This window comes from Cornus florida, unplaced genomic scaffold, assembly GCF_030987335.1.
Source record: "Cornus florida cultivar Cherokee Brave unplaced genomic scaffold, ASM3098733v1 CherokeeBrave_3.0.0_Hap2_Chr06, whole genome shotgun sequence".
Lineage (NCBI taxonomy): Eukaryota > Viridiplantae > Streptophyta > Magnoliopsida > Cornales > Cornaceae > Cornus > Cornus florida.
Genome location: NW_026775576.1, coordinates 77,356,550 through 77,377,070, shown reverse-complemented (window position 1 = coordinate 77,377,070; position 20,521 = coordinate 77,356,550). Strand labels below are relative to the sequence as shown.

Here is a 20,521-nt window from a genome sequence, read left to right as displayed (position 1 = left end):
ATATATAATAAAATAAAATAAGTGCATTACATAGCTTTCTACAAATAAAATAAAATAATACAACTCAAGAAAAAAAAAATAGTAAACATTACAATTAATTGCCCCTTTTTGCATAACGCGCCATAATTTCATTTTGTCTTTTTCCTTACGACTATATTCCCAATGGTAATATTATGTTTATCTTATTCTAACAGCTATATTATGTTTGTCTTTTTGCTAATGGATATATTCTGTTTGTTTTTTCTTTAATAACTATATTCTCAATGGCTATATAAACCACTCATTCTCTCATTTTTTCAATTACCAAGTTCACTTCTTTACATCTTCGAATTCATCCGTTGAGTCTTTATCTTTATTATAGGAAAAAAAATGGCTTCATCATCACAATCTATTCCAGTGTTCAGGTCAATTTTTCCATTGAGTTCCTTTTCATCTTCTGACGGGGAAGATTTTTTTGAAGAACATCAAAAAAGGATGAATGCAGTGATGCAACTGTTATCGCCTGAGAGGGTAAAGACATTCTTTCGACGTCATAAGAGAAGATATATTAAGCGTGATCGAGAGGAAGCAGCCCAGCGACTATTCCAAGATTATTTTGCTGAAAATCCCATTTTTCCACCCGAGATGTTTCGTAGACGATTTCGGATGCGCCGAAAGTTGTTTATTCACATTTTAAACGGTATTACAGCATATGACGAATGGTTCATTCAGAAGCCTGATGCTCCTGTACAAAAGATGAGAGCTGCAATACATATACTCGCATATGGAATTTCAGCAGATCTTTGTGATGAGTACATAAAGATTTCTGAAACCACTGCGGTTGAAAGCTTGAAGCGCTTTTGTGATACTGTAATTGCAGTGTATGCAGGGCAATACCAACGCACACCGAACAAAGAGGACATTGCACGCTTACTTCGAGAAGAGGAAGAAAGAGGCTTCCCAGGTATGCTTGGCTCTATAGATTGTATGCATTGGGTATGGAAGAACTGCCCTATACGGTGGCATGGCACACACGAGGGAAGAAATCATAAGCCTACCCTCATATTGAAGGCGCTTGCATCGAAAAATCTGTGGATCTGGCATGCTTTATTTGGTATGGCTGGTTCAAACAATGATGTGAATGTCTTGGATCATTCCCCAGTATTCAATAGTATGATCAATGGCACAATGCCTCCGATTAATTACGAGGTAAATGGGTATCGACATACAATAGGGTATTACCTATCTGATAGTATTTATCCCAAGTGGGCAACATTAATTTAGACCATCCCACACCCAACAACTGTCAAAGAGAAATTGTTTGCTAAAAAAAAAGAAGTTGTTAGGAAAGATGTTGAATGAGCGTTTGGCGTATTGCAAATCAGGTGGGCTATAACGCAAGGACCTGTGTATTATTGAGATAAAGAAGATTTAAACAAGATAATGAGAACACGCATCATTTTGCAATTGACACCTCCGCCGGATGAGCCAAATCCCTCCCACAATACATTCGAAACCCAACAATGTTGGCGGCACACATTTCCGGTCATTTTAGAAGAATTCGTAATAGAGCGGATAATGCTGATCTTAGGAGACATCTGATGGACCATTTGTGGAATCAATTTGGCAATGAAAATGTTTAAATTTGGTATAATCGAATAAAATGTAATTTTTATATTATTATGCGAATTAATTAAATCAGTACGTGATGAAGATGTTTAAATTTATTAATCGAATAAAATTTTATTTTTTATATTATTATGCAAATTAATTAAATTATTATGTAATAAATAAATAAAATTGATTAGTTAAAGTGTACAAACTTTTTTTAAAAAAATATAATTAATTAAATTATTATGCAAATTAAATGACTCTTTTTATTTATTTAGGAAAAATAATTTTTTTAATTAATAAAAATTTAATTATCTTTACATTAATTAATTAACCCAACACACATATAATAATTATTTTACACACCATCACACAATATCATTTTTTTATTTTATATCACTCATTCACACACAATGGCCCACTGCGCTGCCTGCTCACTTCTCAGGCGCTACTTCATTCTTTATATGTGAAGAGTGGAGTGTGTAATATGAGATGGACCCCATTAATGTGTAATGGCGCATAGTAGAGCCTCTCATTCCACACATGCTCACATATTGTACACTTTGGTGATGCGTTGGGTTGCTCTAAGCTTGGCCATGGTTTTCTCTCTCATTCTCTCTATTTCTCTCTCTCTCCGAAATATGAAAAGCTTGTCAAAAGCTTAGAAAGTACGAGATGCAGCAGATAGGAACAATGAGTGGCACAGAAATTAACCAGGGTTACTATATATATATATATATATATATATATTTTCATCTGAGTTACTATATATTACCATATAGTGTTACTGTATATTACTACTTAGCAACTCACTGGTGAGTAGCTTCACCCTACTCACTCCTTATGTGTTCCAATAAGAATTTGCCACATCAGCTTTAAAAACAAAATTATTCACTTTTATTTAATGGTTGAACCGAGAAAATATAGGAGGACGTGGGTTATTTTGTTATTAAAGCTGATGTGCTATATTTTTATTGGAACATACAAGGGGTGAGTAGGGTGAAACTACTTACTAGTGAGTCACTAAGTATTATCCTTACACATGTACATACAGAGTATATTATATATATATATATATATATATATATATATATATGCACACACATATAACTCCTATCCACACTCCACTCCACTCCACTCACGTGCACTGCATATGTATATATATATATACATATGTATATATATATATATATGCACACACATATAACTCCCATCCACACTCCACTCCACTCCACCCCATTTACGTGCACTGCACCCTCACAATTAAAACTAATTAAAACATTTACCATTCAAAATTAATACTGTAATACAGAATATTTCTTTTTTTGACCCATCCACTTTTGTACAATTCATTGCTTCTCCACTACATGCACCATGCTGTATCAAAGTTGCTTTACTTCAAACTTATTTTGTCCCCTATCTGAATTGGTGATTCAATTAGGAAACAAGTTTTTGTACAATAAATAAAAGTAAATAATATCTGTAGTCAAATTCTACAATAATTATAATTCGCTTCACTAATCTAACAATTATACTCCTTATTATAAATTGAAAGTCCACAACAATCTCAACCCTAAATCTATCAAATAATAATAATAAGGCAAGAACTCACATGTACGTAGTAGTAAACCAAGCATTTTCGTCAATCCGCAAAATATAGATTTTACATTTATGTTCAGTTAGATTGCAATTTAATGGCACTGTAAGGCTTTCTGTGACCTCTAAGATGTAAGACTTGCGTTCTTTCACCCTACTAAATTAGCATACGATAAAACTAATAATATTTCATTATAATTTATGCATAATTATTCAAAATAAAAATAAAATATTGTGAGATATAATATTGTGGATTGACAAATTTTTCGTGTCAAAACAAATCCAATCCCATTGTAATTTTTAATTTTATTTTTAAGAGCCGATGATTAGATGCGGAATTAAAGATGGATCGTGTTAACACTTTAATACACTCCATAACAATGAGACTAATACATACAAGTGCATGAGTGTGTGAAGGCAGTTTCCTGATTAAAATTTTTCAAAACTGCTTTCTAATAGAAAATTTACTGGCTAAGTGGAACCGGTTGTGTCCCACAAGATCGGTTGCCCAACAACCAAGAATTAATTGTACATGTTTATTGAGTAATATGTAATGCAATATATGTCATTAGAAGCATCCAATGAAAAAATGCCAAGCGTTTAGGCATTATAGGCATATTTCAAATAAGTATCTCAAGATATCATGAGAAACCTCCAATAAGAGGAGGCCACGCTCTCACTTAATTTATTTCACATTTTTATTATCAAAGGATTTACTAATCTATTGATTAATTTACCACCTTAATTAGATTAATACTTGATTTTTTATTTTTATTTTTTTTCCTACAGACTAATACTTTTGTATTTCCACTGAAATCAATGTCCTTATTTTTATTTTTTCTTTATAAAGTCTCGTAGTTTTGTCTTTAGAGCCAAATTAACATACACTTTTATTATTGCCCAAAGGTATCAAATCTCTATTCTTAAAAAAGAAGTCAGAAGTTCAAACATCAACAATGACGTGGGTGGTTGATTAGTAAGAACTAAGAAACAAAAATATACACTTTCATTATATGCTAAATTGTTGTACCTTGACTATCAGTATCCTTAATATCTTGAACTTGTGAAATTCTCCATTTTCAACATGTTAGTTATATAGACCAGAATGTTAAATTGGTACCCTAATATCTTATAAGACATCTTCAAGAACACTTAAGGATGACAAAAGGACTAATTGGATTGATTTTTCAATCTAAATCTAATTATAATTATAAAAATGATTGTCCATACTGAAGAAAAATTGGACTGAGTTCGGATTACCCAATTCAAATTGTATCCTTATATGTGGTGTCTGTAGGTCTCGGATAAATTGCATTAATGATGACTGACCACTAAAATACAGAATTTCTTCCATATAAACCCTCGCCATAAATTCCCACAAAAATTTAAATGAAAATCCTCGTTAATTGACTTTTAATATATCTTTATTACAAAAATAACTTTTTATTTGTGGTAATTTAATTTAATTTGCACATTTTTAATATTAACCAATGCAGAAAATGTTGTATATATCGGTTAGCCTTGGGTGTGGTGGCTATGGGTCTCGGCAAACTCAGCTTTTGTGTCGTAGCTTGTGTGGTGGCTTTTCTAGTCATCTCACTCTTTATATATATATATATATATATATATTGGTTTCTGGTGATTGTTTGGATTTTTAATAAATTGGAACATGATGTTATATTTTCTTGTTTTGACATGACTAATACAAATTACAAAATAGCCATATTGGACATTTGTCATGTGCTTATACTTTATAAACACTTTACACGTGTGCTATTATGTTACAATTTAAAACTTTGAAGCCAGCGACCAATTACATAAATACATACTATAATTTATTTATAATTTGAATCAACATGCAAATAGCCATTATATATTATACAGAATAACAAGTAAATAACTACATGCATGCATATAAAACCACTACCTCATTAGCTTGAGTAAAAAATCTGTGGTACATATTATCAATGTGAGTTGATGGGCTTTTCAAAAAAAAAAAAAAAAAAAGTTAAAAAATCTGAAAAGCTACTACTAAAAAGTAAAACCCTAAAACGTAGGTGTAGGAGTAGGAGAAGAAGATAAGACTGATGAGATGGTTTTAACCAAGGTTAAAACTGAACCCACGTTTATACCAAATGGTATATATCCAGCTATGGCCCCGTTAGAAGAAGGGGCAAGGTGATGGCGGTTATCCCTCTCTTGAAATTTGTCTTTTCAAACACCTACACAAATAATCCCACCTTCTTTTGGCTCTCAACACGTGTCTCTTTTCGTCAAGCCGCAAAATATAGATTTATATTTTTGTTCGTTAGATTGTAATTTAATGGCACTGTAAGGCTTTCTGTGACCTCTAGGATGTAAGACTTGCGTTCTTTAACCCTACTAAATTAGCATACGATAAAACTAATAATATTTCATTATAATTTATACATAATTATTCAAAATAAAAATAAAATATTGTGAGATATAATATTGTGGATTGACAAATTTTTCGTATCAAAACAAATCCAATCCCATTGTAATTTTTAATTTTATTTTTAAGAGCCGATGATTGGATACGGAATTAAAGATGGATAGTGTTAACACTTTAATACACTCCATAACAATGAGACTAATACATACAAGTGCATGAGTCTGTGAAGGCAGTTTCGTGATTAAAATTTTTCAAAACTGCTTTCTAATAGAAAATTTACTGGCTAAGTGGAACCGGTTGTGTCCCACAAGATCGGTTGCCCAACAACCAAGAATTAATTGTACATGTTTATTGAGTAATATGTAATGCAATATATGTCATTAGAAGCATCCAATGAAAAAATGCCAAGCGTTCAGGCATTATAGGCACATTTCAAATAAGTATCTCAAGATATCATGAGAAACCTCCAATAAGAGGAGGCCACGCTCTCACTTAATTTATTTCACATTTTTATTATCAAAGGATTTACTAATCTATTGATTAATTTACTACCTTAATTTGATTAATACTTGATTTTTTATTTTTATTTTTTTTCCTACAGACTAATACTTTTGTCTTTCCACTGAAATCAATGTCCTTATTTTTATTTTTTCTTTACAAAGACGCGAAGTTTTGTCTTTAGAGCAAAATTAACATACACTTTTATTATTGCCCAACGGTATCAAATCTCTATTCTTAAAAAAGAAATCAGAAGTTCAAACATCAACAATGACGTGGGTGGTTGATTAGTAGGAACTAAGAAACAAAAATATACAATTTCATTATATGCTAAATTGTTGTACCTTGGCTATCAGTATCCTTAATATCTTGAACTTGTGAAATTCTCCATTTTCAACATGTTAGTTATATAGACCAGAATGTTAAATTGGTACCTTAATATCTTATAAGACATCTTCAAGAACACTTAAGGATGACAAAAGGACTAATTGGATTGATTTTTTAATCTAAATCTAATTATAATTATAAAAATGATTGTCCATACTGAAAAAAAATTGGACTGAGTTCGGATTACCCAATTCAAATTGTATCCTTATATGTGGTGTTTGTGGGTCTCGGATAAATTGCATTAATGATAACTGACTACTAAAATACAGAATTTCTTCCATATAAACCCTCGCCATAAATTCCCACAAAAATTTAAATGAAAATCCTCGTTAATTGAATTTTAATATATCTTTATTACAAAAATAACTTTTTATTTGTAGTAATTTAATTTAATTTGCACATTTTTAATATTAACCAATGCAGAAAATGTTGTATATATCGGTTAGCCTTGGTTGTGGTGGCTATGGGTCTCGGCAAACTCAGCTTTTGTGTCGTAGCTTGTGTGGTAGCTTTTCTAGTTATCTCACTCTTTATATATATATATATATATATATTGGTTTCTGGTGATTGTTTGGATTTTTAATAAATTGGAACATGATGTTATATTTTCTTGTTTTGACATGACAAATACAAATTACAAAATAGCCATATTGGACATTTGTCATGTGCTTATACTTTATAAACACTTTACACGTGTGCTATTATGTTACAATTTAAAACTTTGAAGCCAGCGACCAATTACATAAATACATACTATAATTTATTTATAATTTGAATCAACATGCAAATAGCCATTATATATTATACAAAATAACAAGTAAATAACTACGTGCATGCATATAAAACCACTACCTCATTAGCTTGAGTAAAAAATCTGTGGTACATTTTATTATTGTGAGTTGATGGGCTTTTAAAAAAAAAAAAAAAAAAAAAAAAGTTAAAAAATCTGAAAAGCTACTACTAAAAAGTAAAACCCTAAAACGTAGGTGTAAGAGTAGGAGAAGAAGATAAGACTGATGAGATGGAATTAACCAAGGTTAAAACTGAACCCACGTTTTTACCAAATGGTATATATCCAGCTATGGCCCCGTTAGAAGAAGGGGCAAGGTGATGGTGGTTATCTCTCTCTTGAAATTTGTCTTTTCAGACACCTACACAAATAACCCCACCTTCTTTTGACTCTCAACACGTGTCTCTTTTCGTCAATCCGCAAAATATAGATTTACATTTTTGTTCAGTTAGATTGCAATTTAATGGCACTGTAAGGCTTTCTGTGACCTCTAGGATGTAAGACTTGCGTTCTTTAACCCTACTAAATTAGCATATGATAAAACTAATAATATTTCATTATAATTTATGCATAATTATTCAAAATAAAAATAAAATATTGTGAGATATAATATTGTGGATTGACAATTTTTTCGTGTCAAAACAAATCCAATCCCATTGTAATTTTTAATTTTATTTTTAAGAGCCGATGATTGGATGCGGAATTAAAGATGGATCGTGTTAACACTTTAATACACTCCATAACAATGAGACTAATACATACAAGTGCATGAGTGTGTGAAGGCAGTTTCGTGATTAAAATTTTTCAAAACTGATTTCTAATAGAAAATTTACTGGCTAAGTGGAACCGGTTGTGTCCCACGAGATCGGTTGCCCAACAACCAAGAATTAATTGTACATGTTTAATGAGTAATATGTAATGCAATATATGTAATTAGAAGCATCCAATGAAAAAATGCCCAGCGTTCAGGCATTATAGGCACATTTCAAATAAGTATCTCAAGATATCATGAGAAACCTCCAATAAGAGGAGGCCACGCTCTCACTTAATTTATTTCACATTTTTATTATCAAAGGATTTACTAATCTATTGATTAATTTACCACCTTAATTAGATTAATACTTGATTTTTTATTTTTATTTTTTTTCCTACAGACTAATACTTTTGTCTTTCCACTGAAATCACTGTCCTTATTTTTATTTTTTCTTTATAAAGACTCGTAGTTTTGTCTTTAGAGCGAAATTAACATACACTTTTATTATTGCCCAACGGTATCAAATCTCTATTCTTAAAAAAGAAGTCAGAAGTTCGAACATCAACAATGACGTGGGTGGTTGATTAGTAGGAACTAAGAAACAAAAATATACACTTTCATTATATGCTAAATTGTTGTACCTTGACTATCAGTATCCTTAATATCTTGAACTTGTGAAATTCTCCATTTTCAACATGTTAGTTATATAGACCAGAATGTTAAATTGTTACCTTAATATCTTATAAGACATCTTCAAGAACACTTAAGGATGACAAAAGGACTAATTGGATTGATTTTTCAATCTAAATCTAATTATAATTATAAAAATGATTGTCCACACTGAAGAAAAATTGGACTGAGTTCGGATTACCCAATTCAAATTGTATCCTTATATGTGGTGTCTGTGGGTCTCGGATAAATTGCATTAATGATGACTGACCACTAAAATACAGAATTTCTTCCATATAAACCCTCGCCATAAATTCCCACAAAAATTTAAATGAAAATCCTCGTTAATTGACTTTTAATATATCTTTATTACAAAAATAACTTTTTATTTGTGGTTATTTAATTTAATTTGCACATTTTTAATATTAACCAATGCAGAAAATGTTGTATATGTCGGTTAGCCTTGGGTGTGGTGGCTATGGGTCTCGGCAAACTCAGCTTTTGTGTCGTAGCTTGTGTGGTGGCTTTTCTAGTTATCTCACTCTTTATATATATATATATATATATATTGGTTTCTGGTGATTGTTTGGATTTTTAATAAATTGGAACATGATGTTATATTTTCTTGTTTTGACAAGACTAATACAGATTACAAAATAGCCATATTGGACATTTGTCATGTGCTTATACTTTATAAACACTTTACACTTGTGCTATTATGTTACAATTTAAAACTTTGAAGGCAGCGACCAATTACATAAATCCATACTATAATTTATTTATAATTTGAATCAACATGCAAATAGCCATTATATATTATACAGAATAACAAGTAAATAACTACGTGAATGCATATAAAACCACTACCTCATTAGCTTGAGTAAAAAATCTGTGGTACATTTTGTCATTGTGAGTTGATGGGCTTTTCAAAAATAAAAAAAAATAAAAAAAAGTTAAAAAATCTGAAAAGCTACTACTAAAAAGTAAAACCCTAAAACGTAGGTGTAGGAGTAGGAGAAGAATATAAGACATATGAGATGGTTTTAACCAGGGTTAAAACTGAACCCACGTTCATACCAAATGGTATATATCCAGCAATGGCCCTGTTAGAAGAAGGGGCAAGGTGGTGACGGTTATCTCTCTCTTGAAATTTGTCTTTTCAGACACCTACACAAATAACCCCACCTTCTTTTGGCTCTCAACACGTGTCTCTTTTCGTCAATTCGCAAAATATAGATTTACAATTTTGTTCAGTTAGATTGCAATTTAATGACACTGTAAGGCTTTCTATGACCTCTAGGATGTAAGACTTGCGTTATTTCACCCTACTAAATTAGCATACGATAAAACTAATAATATTTCATTATAATTTATGCATAATTATTCAAAATAAAAATAAAATATTGTGAGATATAATATTGTGGATTGACAAATTTTTCGTGTCAAAACAAATCCAATCCCATTGTAATTTTTAATTTTATTTTTAAGAGCCGATGATTGGATCGGAATTAAAGATGGATCGTGTTAACACTTTAATACACTCCATAACAATTAGACTAATACATACAAGGGCCTGAGTGTGTGAAGGAAGTTTCCTGATTAAAAATTTTCAAAACTGCTTTCTAATAGAAAATTTACTGGCTAAGTGGAATCGGTTGTGTCCCACAAGACCGGTTGCCCAACAACCAAGAATTAATTGTACATGTTTATTTAGTAATATGTAATGCAATATATGTCATTAGAAGCATCCAATGAAAAATTGCCAAGCTTTCAGGCATTATTGGCACATTTCAAATAAGTATCTCAAGATATCATGAGAAACCTCCAATAAGAGGAGGCCACGCTCTCACTTATTTATTTCACATTTTTATTATCAAAGGATTTACTAATCTATTGATTAATTTACCACCTTAATTAGATTAATACTTGATTTTTTATTTTTATTTTTTTTCCTACAGACTAATACTTTTGTCTTTCCACTGAAATCACTGTCCTTATTTTTATTTTTTTTTATAAAGACTTGTAGTTTTGTCTTTAGAGCGAAATTAACATACACTTTTATTATTGCCCAACGGTATAAAAACTCTCTGTTCTTAAAAAAGAAGTCAGAAGTTCAAACATCAACAATGACGTTGGTGGTTGATTAGTAGGAACTAAGAAACAAAAATATATACTTTCATTATATGCTAAATTGTTGTACCTTGACTATCAGTATCCTTAATATATTGAACTTGTGAAATTCTCCATTTTCAACATGTTAGTTATATAGACCAGAATGTTAAATTGGTACCTTAATATCTTATAAGACATCTTCAAGAACACTTAAGGATAACAAAAGTACTAATTGGATTGATTTTTCAATCTAAATCTAATTATAATTATAAAAATGATTGTCCATACTGAAGAAAAATTGGACTGAGTTCGGATTACCCAATTCAAATTGTATCCCTATATGTGGTGTCTGTGGGTTTCGGATAAATTGCATTAATGATGACTGACCACTAAAATACAGAATTTCTTCCATATAAACCATCGCCCTAAATTCCCACAAAAATTCAAATGAAAATCCTCGTTAATTGACTTTTAATATATCTTTATTACAAAAATAACTTTTTATTTGTGGTAATTTAATTTAATTTGCACATTTTTAATATTAACCAATGCAGAAAATGTTGTATATATCGGTTAGCCTTGGGTGTGGTGGCTATGGGTCTTGGCAAACTCAGCTTTTGTGTCTTAGCTTGTGTGGTGGCTTTTCTAGTTATCTCACTCTTTATATATATATATATATATATATATATATATTGGTTTCTGGTGATTGTTTGGATTTTTAATAAATTGGAACATGATGTTATATTTTCTTGTTTTGACATGACTAATACAGATTACAAAATAGCCATATTGGACATTTGTCATGTGCTTATACTTTATAAACACTTTAAACTTGTGCTATTATGTTACAATTTAAAACTTTGAAGCCAGCGACCAATTACATAAATACATACTATAATTTATTTATAATTTGAATCAACATGCAAATAGCCATTATATATTATACAGAATAACAAGTAAATAACTACGTGCATGCATATAAAACCACTACCTCATTAGCTTGAGTAAAAAATCTGTGGTACATTTTATCATTGTGAGTTGATGGGCTTTTCAAAAAAAAAAAAAAAAAGTTCAAAAATCTGAAAAGCTACTACTAAAAAGTGAAACCCTAAAACGTAGGTGTAGGAGTTGGAGAAGAAGATAAGACTGATGAGATGGTTTTAACCAGGGTTAAAACTGAACCCACGTTTATACCAAATGGTATATATCCAGCTATGGCCCCGTTAAAAGAAGGGGCAAGGTGGTGGCGGTTATCTCTCTCTTGAAATTTGTCTTTTCAGACACCTACACAAATAACCCTACCTTCTTTTGGCTCTCAACACGTGTCTCTTTTCGTCAATCCGCAAAGTATAGATTTACATTTTTGTTCAGTTAGATTGCAATTTAATGGCACTGTAAGGCTTTCTGTGACCTCTAGGATGTAAGACTTGCGTTCTTTCACCCTACTAAATTAGCATACGATAAAACTAATAATATTTCATTATAATTTATTCATAATTATTCAAAATAAAAATAAAATATTGTGAGATATAATATTGTGGATTGACAAATTTTTCGTATCAAAACAAATCCAATCCCATTGTAATTTTTAATTTTATTTTTAAGAGCCGATGATTGGATGCGGAATTAAAGATGGATCGTGTTTACACTTTAATACACTCCATAACAATGAGACTAATACATACAAGTGCATGAGTGTGTGAAGGCAGTTTCCTGATAAAAATTTTTCAAAACTGCTTTCTAATAGAAAATTTACTGGCTAAGTGGATCCGGTTATGTCCCACAAGATCGGTTGCCCAACAACCAAGAATTAATTGTACATGTTTATTGAGTAATATGTAATGCAATATATGTCATTAGAAGCATCCAATGAAAAAATGCCAAGCGTTCAAGCATTATAGGCACATTTCAAATAAGTATCTCAAGATATCATGAGAAACCTCCAATAAGAGGAGGCCACGCTCTCACTTAATTTATTTCACATTTTTATTATCAAAGGATTTACTAATCTATTGATTAATTTACCACCTTAATTAGATTAATACTTGATTTTTTATTTTTATTTTTTTTCCTACAGACTAATACTTTTGTCTTTCCACTGAAATCAATGTCCTTATTTTTATTTTTTCTTTATAAAGTCTCGTAGTTTTGTCTTTAGAGCGAAATTAACATACACTTTTATTATTGCCCAAAGGTATCAAATCTCTATTCTTAAAAAAGAAGTCAGAAGTTCAAACATCAACAATGACGTGGGTGGTTGATTAGTAAGAACTAAGAAACAAAAATATACACTTTCATTATATGCTAAATTGTTGTACCTTGACTATCAGTATCCTTAATATCTTGAACTTGTGAAATTCTCCATTTTCAACATGTTAGTTATATAGACCAGAATGTTAAATTGGTACCTTAATATCTTATAAGACATCTTCAAGAACACTTAAGGATGACAAAAGGACTAATTGGATTGATTTTTCAATCTAAATCTAATTATAATTATAAAAATGATTGTCCATACTGAAGAAAAATTGGACTGAGTTCGGATTACCCAATTCAAATTGTATCCCTATATGTGGTGTCTGTGGGTTTCGGATAAATTGCATTAATGATAACTGACCACTAAAATACAGAATTTCTTCCATATAAACCCTCGCCCTAAATTCCCACAAAAATTTAAATGAAAATCCTCATTAATTGACTTTTAATATATCTTTATTACAAAAATAACTTTTTATTTGTGGTAATTTAATTTAATTTGCACATTTTTAATATTAACCAATGCAGAAAATGTTGTATATATCGGTTAGCCTTGGGTGTGGTGGCTATGGGTCTCGGCAGACTCAGCTTTTGTGTCGTAGCTTGTGTGGTGGCTTTTCTAGTTATCTCACTCCTTATATATATATATATATATATATATATTGGTTTCTGGTGATTGTTTGGATTTTTAATAAATTGGAACATGATGTTATATTTTCTTGTTTTGACATGACTAATACAGATTACAAAATAGCCATATTGGACATTTGTCATGTGCTTATACTTTATAAACACTTTACACTTGTGCTATTATGTTACAATTTAAAACTTTGAAGCCAGCGACCAATTACATAAATACATACTATAATTTATTTATAATTTGAATCAACATGCAAATAGCCATTATATATTATACAGAATAACAAGTAAATAACTACGTGCATGCATATAAAACAACTACCTCATTAGCTTGAGTAAAAAATCTGTGGTACATTTTATCATTGTGAGTTGATGGGCTTTTCAAAAAAAAAAAAAAAAAGTTCAAAAATCTGAAAAGCTACCACTAAAAAGTGAAACCCTAAAACGTAGGTATAGGAGTAGGAGAAGAAGATAAGACTGATGAGATGGTTTTAACCAGGGTTAAAACTAAACTCACGTTTATACCAAATGGTATATATCCAGCTATGACCCCGTTAGAAGAAGGGGCAAGGTGGTGGCGGTTATCTCTCTCTTGAAATTTGTCTTTTCAGACACCTACACAAATAACCCCACCTTCTTTTGGCTCTCAACACGTGTCTCTTTTCGTCAATCCGCAAAGTATAGATTTACATTTTTATTCAGTTAGATTGCAATTTAATGGCACTGTAAGGCTTTCTGTGACCTCTAGGATGTAAGACTTGCGTTATTTCACCCTACTAAATTAGCATACGATAAAACTAATAATATTTCATTATAATTTATGCATAATTTTTCAAAATAAAAATAAAATATTGTGAGATATAATATTGTGGATTGACAAATTTTTCGTGTCAAAACAAATCCAATCCCATTGTAATTTTTAATTTTATTTTTAAGAGCCGATGATTGGATGCGGAATTAAAGATGGATCGTGTTAACACTTTAATACACTCCATAACAATGAGACTAATACATACAAGTGCATGAGTGTGTGAAGGCAGTTTCCTGATAAAAATTTTTCAAAACTGCTTTCTAATAGAAAATTTACTGGCTAAGTGGATCCGGTTATGTCCCACAAGATCGGTTGCCCAACAACCAAGAATTAATTGTACATGTTTATTGAGTAATATGTAATGCAATATATGTCATTAGAAGCATCCAATGAAAAAATGCCAAGCGTTCAAGCATTATAGGCACATTTCAAATAAGTATCTCAAGATATCATGAGAAACCTCCAATAAGAGGAGGCCACGCTCTCACTTAATTTATTTCACATTTTTATTATCAAAGGATTTACTAATCTATTGATTAATTTACCACCTTAATTAGATTAATACTTGATTTTTTATTTTTTATTTTTTTCCTACAGACTAATACTTTTGTCTTTCCACTGAAATCAATGTCCTTATTTTTATTTTTTCTTTATAAAGACTCGTAGTTTTGTCTTTAGAGCGAAATTAACATGCACTTTTATTATTGCCCAACGGTATCAAATCTCTATTCTTAAAAAAGAAGTCAGAAGTTCAAACATCAACAATGACGTGGGTGATTGATTAGTAGGAACTAAGAAACAAAAATATACACTTTCATTATATGCTAAATTGTTGTAGCTTGACTATCAGTATCCTTAATATCTTGAACTTGTGAAATTCTCCATTTTCAACATGTTAATTATATAGACCAGAATGTTAAATTGGTACCTTAAAATCTTATAAGACATCTTCAAGAACACTTAAGGATGATAAAAGGACTAATTGGATTGATTTTTCAATCTAAATCTAATTATAATTATAAAAATGATTGTCCATACTGAAGAAAAATTGGACTGAGTTCGGATTACCCAATTCAAATTGTATCCCTATATGTGGTGTCTGTGGGTCTCGGATAAATTGCATTAATGATGACTGACCACTAAAATGCAGAATTTCTTCCATATAAACCCTCGCCATTAATTCCCACAAAAATTTAAATGAAAATCCTCGTTAATTGACTTTTAATATATCTTTATTACAAAAATAACTTTTTATTTGTGGTAATTTAATTTGATTTGCACATTTTTAATATTAACCAATGCAGAAAATGTTGTATATATCGGTTAGCCTTGGGTGTGGTGGCTATGGGTCTCGGCAAACTCAGCTTTTGTGTCGTAGCTTGTGTGGTGGCTTTTCTAGTTATCTCACTCTTTATATATATATATATATTGGTTTCTGGTGATTGTTTAGATTTTTGATAAATTGGAACATGATGTTATATTTTCTTGTTTTGACATGACTAATACAAATTACAAAATAGCCATATTGGACATTTGTCATGTGCTTATACTTTATAAACACTTTACACGTGTGATATTATGTTACAATTTAAAACTTTGAACCCAGCGACCAATTACATAAATACATACTATAATTTATTTATAATTTGAATCAACATGCAAATAGCCATTATATATTATACAGAATAACAAGTAAATAACTACGTGCATGCATATAAAACCACTACCTCATTAGCTTGACTAAAAAATCTGTGGTACATTTTATCATATACATCTGAAATGTTAAAAAAAAAGCTATTATTTTGTCATACTAAAAAAAAAAATGTTAAAAAATCTGAAAAGCTACTACTAAAAAGTAAAACCCTAAAACGTAAGTGTAAGAGTAAGAAAAGAAGATAAGATTGATGAGATGGTTTTAACCAGGGTTAAAATTGAACCCACGTTTATACTAAATGGTATATATCCAGCTATGGCCCGTTAGAAGAAGGGGCAAGGTGGTGGCGGTTATCTTTTTCTTGAAATTTGTCTTTTCAGACACCTATACAAATAACCTCACCTTCTTTTGGCTCTCAACACGTGTCTCTTTTACTGCTCCGATATTCTCTCCAACCATTTATGTGAAACTTCTTTCTCACTCAAAAAAAATATTTTCTCACTCTCCTCTCAGAACGTCCAAATCCTAGCAAATTCAAACTTATTCTCTCTCCCTTTGATCCATCATCATACCCATTCTTATCACATCAACAGTTAATTTTTTGACATTAATTTCTCCACTATGTATATATATGTGTATATGTATATACATATATACTCAACGCCATGCACAACAGCCATTTTACACACACGCATGCACATAAATATATATATATATATATATATATATATATATATATATATTACACACATATACATACATATATAATATATGCACAAACATATACACATATGTATGTGATTAGTATCTTGATATATATAGATATAAATACATTATATATATGTTAAAAAATCTGAAAAGCTACTACTAAAAAGTAAAACCCTAAAACGTAAGTGTAAGAGTAAGAAAAGAAGATAAGATTGATGAGATGGTTTTAACCAGGGTTAAAATTGAACCCACGTTTATACTAAATGGTATATATCCAGCTATGGCCCGTTAGAAGAAGGGGCAAGGTGGTGGTGGTTATCTTTTTCTTGAAATTTGTCTTTTCAGACACCTATACAAATAACCTCACCTTCTTTTGGCTCTCAACACGTGTCTCTTTTCTGCTCCGATATTCTCTCCAACCATTTATGTGAAACTTCTTTCTCACTCAAAAAAAATATTTTCTCACTCTCCTCTCAGAACGTCCAAATCCTAGCAAAGTCAAACTTATTCTCTCTCCCTTTGATCCATCATCACAGCCAATCTTATCACATCAACAGTTAATTTTTTGACATTAATTTCTCCACTATGTATATATATGTGTATATGTATATACATATATACTCAACGCCATGCACAACAACCATTTTACACACACGCATGCACATAAATATATATATATATATATATATATATATATATATATATTACACACATATACATACATATATAATATATGCACAAACATATACATATATGTATGTGATTAGTATCTTGATATATATAGATATAAATACATTATATATATGTTAAAAAATCTGAAAAGCTACTACTAAAAAGTAAAACCCTAAAACGTAAGTGTAAGAGTAAGAAAAGAAGATAAGATTGATGAGATGGTTTTAACCAGGGTTAAAATTGAACCCACGTTTATACTAAATGGTATATATCCAGCTATGGCCCGTTAGAAGAAGGGGCAAGGTGGTGGCGGTTATCTTTTTCTTGAAATTTGTCTTTTCAGACACCTATACAAATAACCTCACCTTCTTTTGGCTCTCAACACGTGTCTCTTTTCTGCTCCGATATTCTCTTCAACCATTTATGTGAAACTTCTTTCTCACTCAAAAAAAATATTTTCTCACTCTCCTCTCAGAACGTCCAAATCCTAGCAAAGTCAAACTTATTCTCTCTCCCTTTGATCCATCATCACAGCCATTCTTATCACATCAACAGTTAATTTTTTGACATTAATTTCTCCACTATGTATATATATGTGTATATGTATATACATATATACTCAACGCCATGCACAACAGCCATTTTACACACACGCATGCACATAAATATATATATATATATTACACACATATACATACATATATAATATATGCACAAACATATACATATATGTATGTGATTAGTATCTTGATATATATAGATATAAATACATTATATATATGTTAAAAAATCTGAAAAGCTACTTCTAAAAAGTAAAACCCTAAAACGTGAGTGTAAGAGTAAGAAAAGAAGATAAGATTGATGAGATGGTTTTAACCAGGGTTAAAATTGAACCCACGTTTATACTAAATGGTATATATCCAGCTATGGCCCGTTAGAAGAAGGAGCAAGGTGGTGGCGGTTATCTTTTTCTTGAAATTTGTCTTTTCAGACACCTATACAAATAACCTCACCTTCTTTTGGCTCTCAACACGTGTCTCTTTTCTGCTCCGATATTCTCTCCAACCATTTATGTGAAACTTCTTTCTCACTCAAAAAAAATATTTTCTCACTCTCCTCTCAGAACGTCCAAATCCTAGCAAAGTCAAACTTATTCTCTCTCCCTTTGATCCATCATCACAGCCATTCTTATCACATCAACAGTTAATTTTTTGACATTAATTGCTCCACTATGTATATATATGTGTATATGTATATACATATATACTCAACGCCATGCACAACAGCCATTTTACACACACGCATGCACATAAATATATATATATATATATATATATATATATATATATATATATATATATTACACACATATACATACATTTATAATATATGCACAAACATATACATATATGTATGTGATTAGTATCTTGATATATATAGATATAAATACATTATATATATGTTAAAAAATCTGAAAAGCTACTACTAAAAAGTAAAACCCTAAAACGTGAGTGTAAGAGTAAGAAAAGAAGATAAGATTGATGAGATGGTTTTAACCAGGGTTAAAATTGAACCCACGTTTATACTAAATGGTATATATCCAGCTATGGCCCATTAGAAGAAGGGGCAAGGTGGTGGCGGTTATCTTTTTCTTGAAATTTGTCTTTTCAGACACCTATACAAATAACCTCACCTTCTTTTGGCTCTCAACACGTGTCTCTTTTCTGCTCCGATATTCTCTCCAACCATTTATGTGAAACTTCTTTCTCACTCAAAAAAAATATTTTCTCACTCTCCTCTCAGAACGTCCAAATCCTAGCAAAGTCAAACTTATTCTCTCTCCCTTTGATCCGTCATCACAGCCATTCTTATCACATCAACAGTTAATTTTTTGACATTAATTTCTCCACTATGTATATATGTGTGTATATGTATATACATATATACTCAACGCCATGCACAACAGCCATTTTACACACACGCATGCACATAAATATATATATATATATATATATATATATATATATTTTACACATATACATACATATATAATATATGCACAAACATATACATATATGTATGTGATTAGTATCTTGATATATATAGATATAAATACATTATATATATGTTAAAAAATCTGAAAAGCTACTACTAAAAAGTAAAACCCTAAAACGTAAGTGTAAGAGTAAGAAAAGAAGATAAGATTGATGAGAAGGTTTTAACCAGGGTTAAAATTGAACCCACGTTTATACTAAATGGTATATATCCAGCTATGGCCCGTTAGAAGAAGGGGCAAGGTGGTGGCGGTTATCTTTTTCTTGAAATTTGTCGTTTCAGACACCTATACAAATAACCTCACCTTCTTTTGGCTCTCAACACGTGTCTCTTTTCTGCTCCGATATTCTCTCCAACCATTTATGTGAAACTTCTTTCTCACTCAAAAAAAATATTTTCTCACTCTCCTCTCAGAACGTCCAAATCCTAGCAAAGTCAAACTTATTCTCTCTCCCTTTGATCCATCATCACAGCCATTCTTATCACATCAACAGTTAATTTTTTGACATTAATTTCTCCACTATGTATATATGTGTGTATATGTATATACATATATACTCAACGCCATGCACAACAGCCATTTTACACACACGCATGCACATAAATATATATATATATATATATATATATATATATATATATTACACACATATACATACATATATAATATATGCACAAACATATACATATATGTATGTGATTAGTATCTTGATATATATAGATATAAATACATTATATATATGTTAAAAAATCTGAAAAGCTACTACTAAAAAGTAAAACCCTAAAACGTAAGTGTAAGAGTAAGAAAAGAAGATAAGATTGATGAGATGGTTTTAACCAGGGTTAAAATTGAACCCACGTTAATACTAAATGGTATATATCCAGCTATGGCCCGTTAGAAGAAGGGGCAAGGTGGT

The 20,521-nt window shown here is 30.6% G+C and overlaps 1 protein-coding gene across 1 annotated transcript; it reads left to right on the top strand.

Moving 5' to 3' along the window:
* The first annotated feature begins 369 nt into the window (after positions 1–369).
* On the top strand, positions 370–1,263 carry LOC132314383 (uncharacterized). The gene has a single exon (XM_059813256.1). The coding sequence runs from the start codon at positions 370–372 to the stop codon at positions 1,261–1,263; it is 894 nt and encodes a 297-aa protein (XP_059669239.1).
* Positions 1,264–20,521: the final 19,258 nt, after the last annotated feature.

What these genes read in the sequence shown, in the direction of transcription:
- LOC132314383 (XM_059813256.1), top strand. Translation starts at nt 370, where the DNA reads ATGGCTTCATCATCACAATCTATTCCAGTGTTCAGGTCAATTTTTCCA.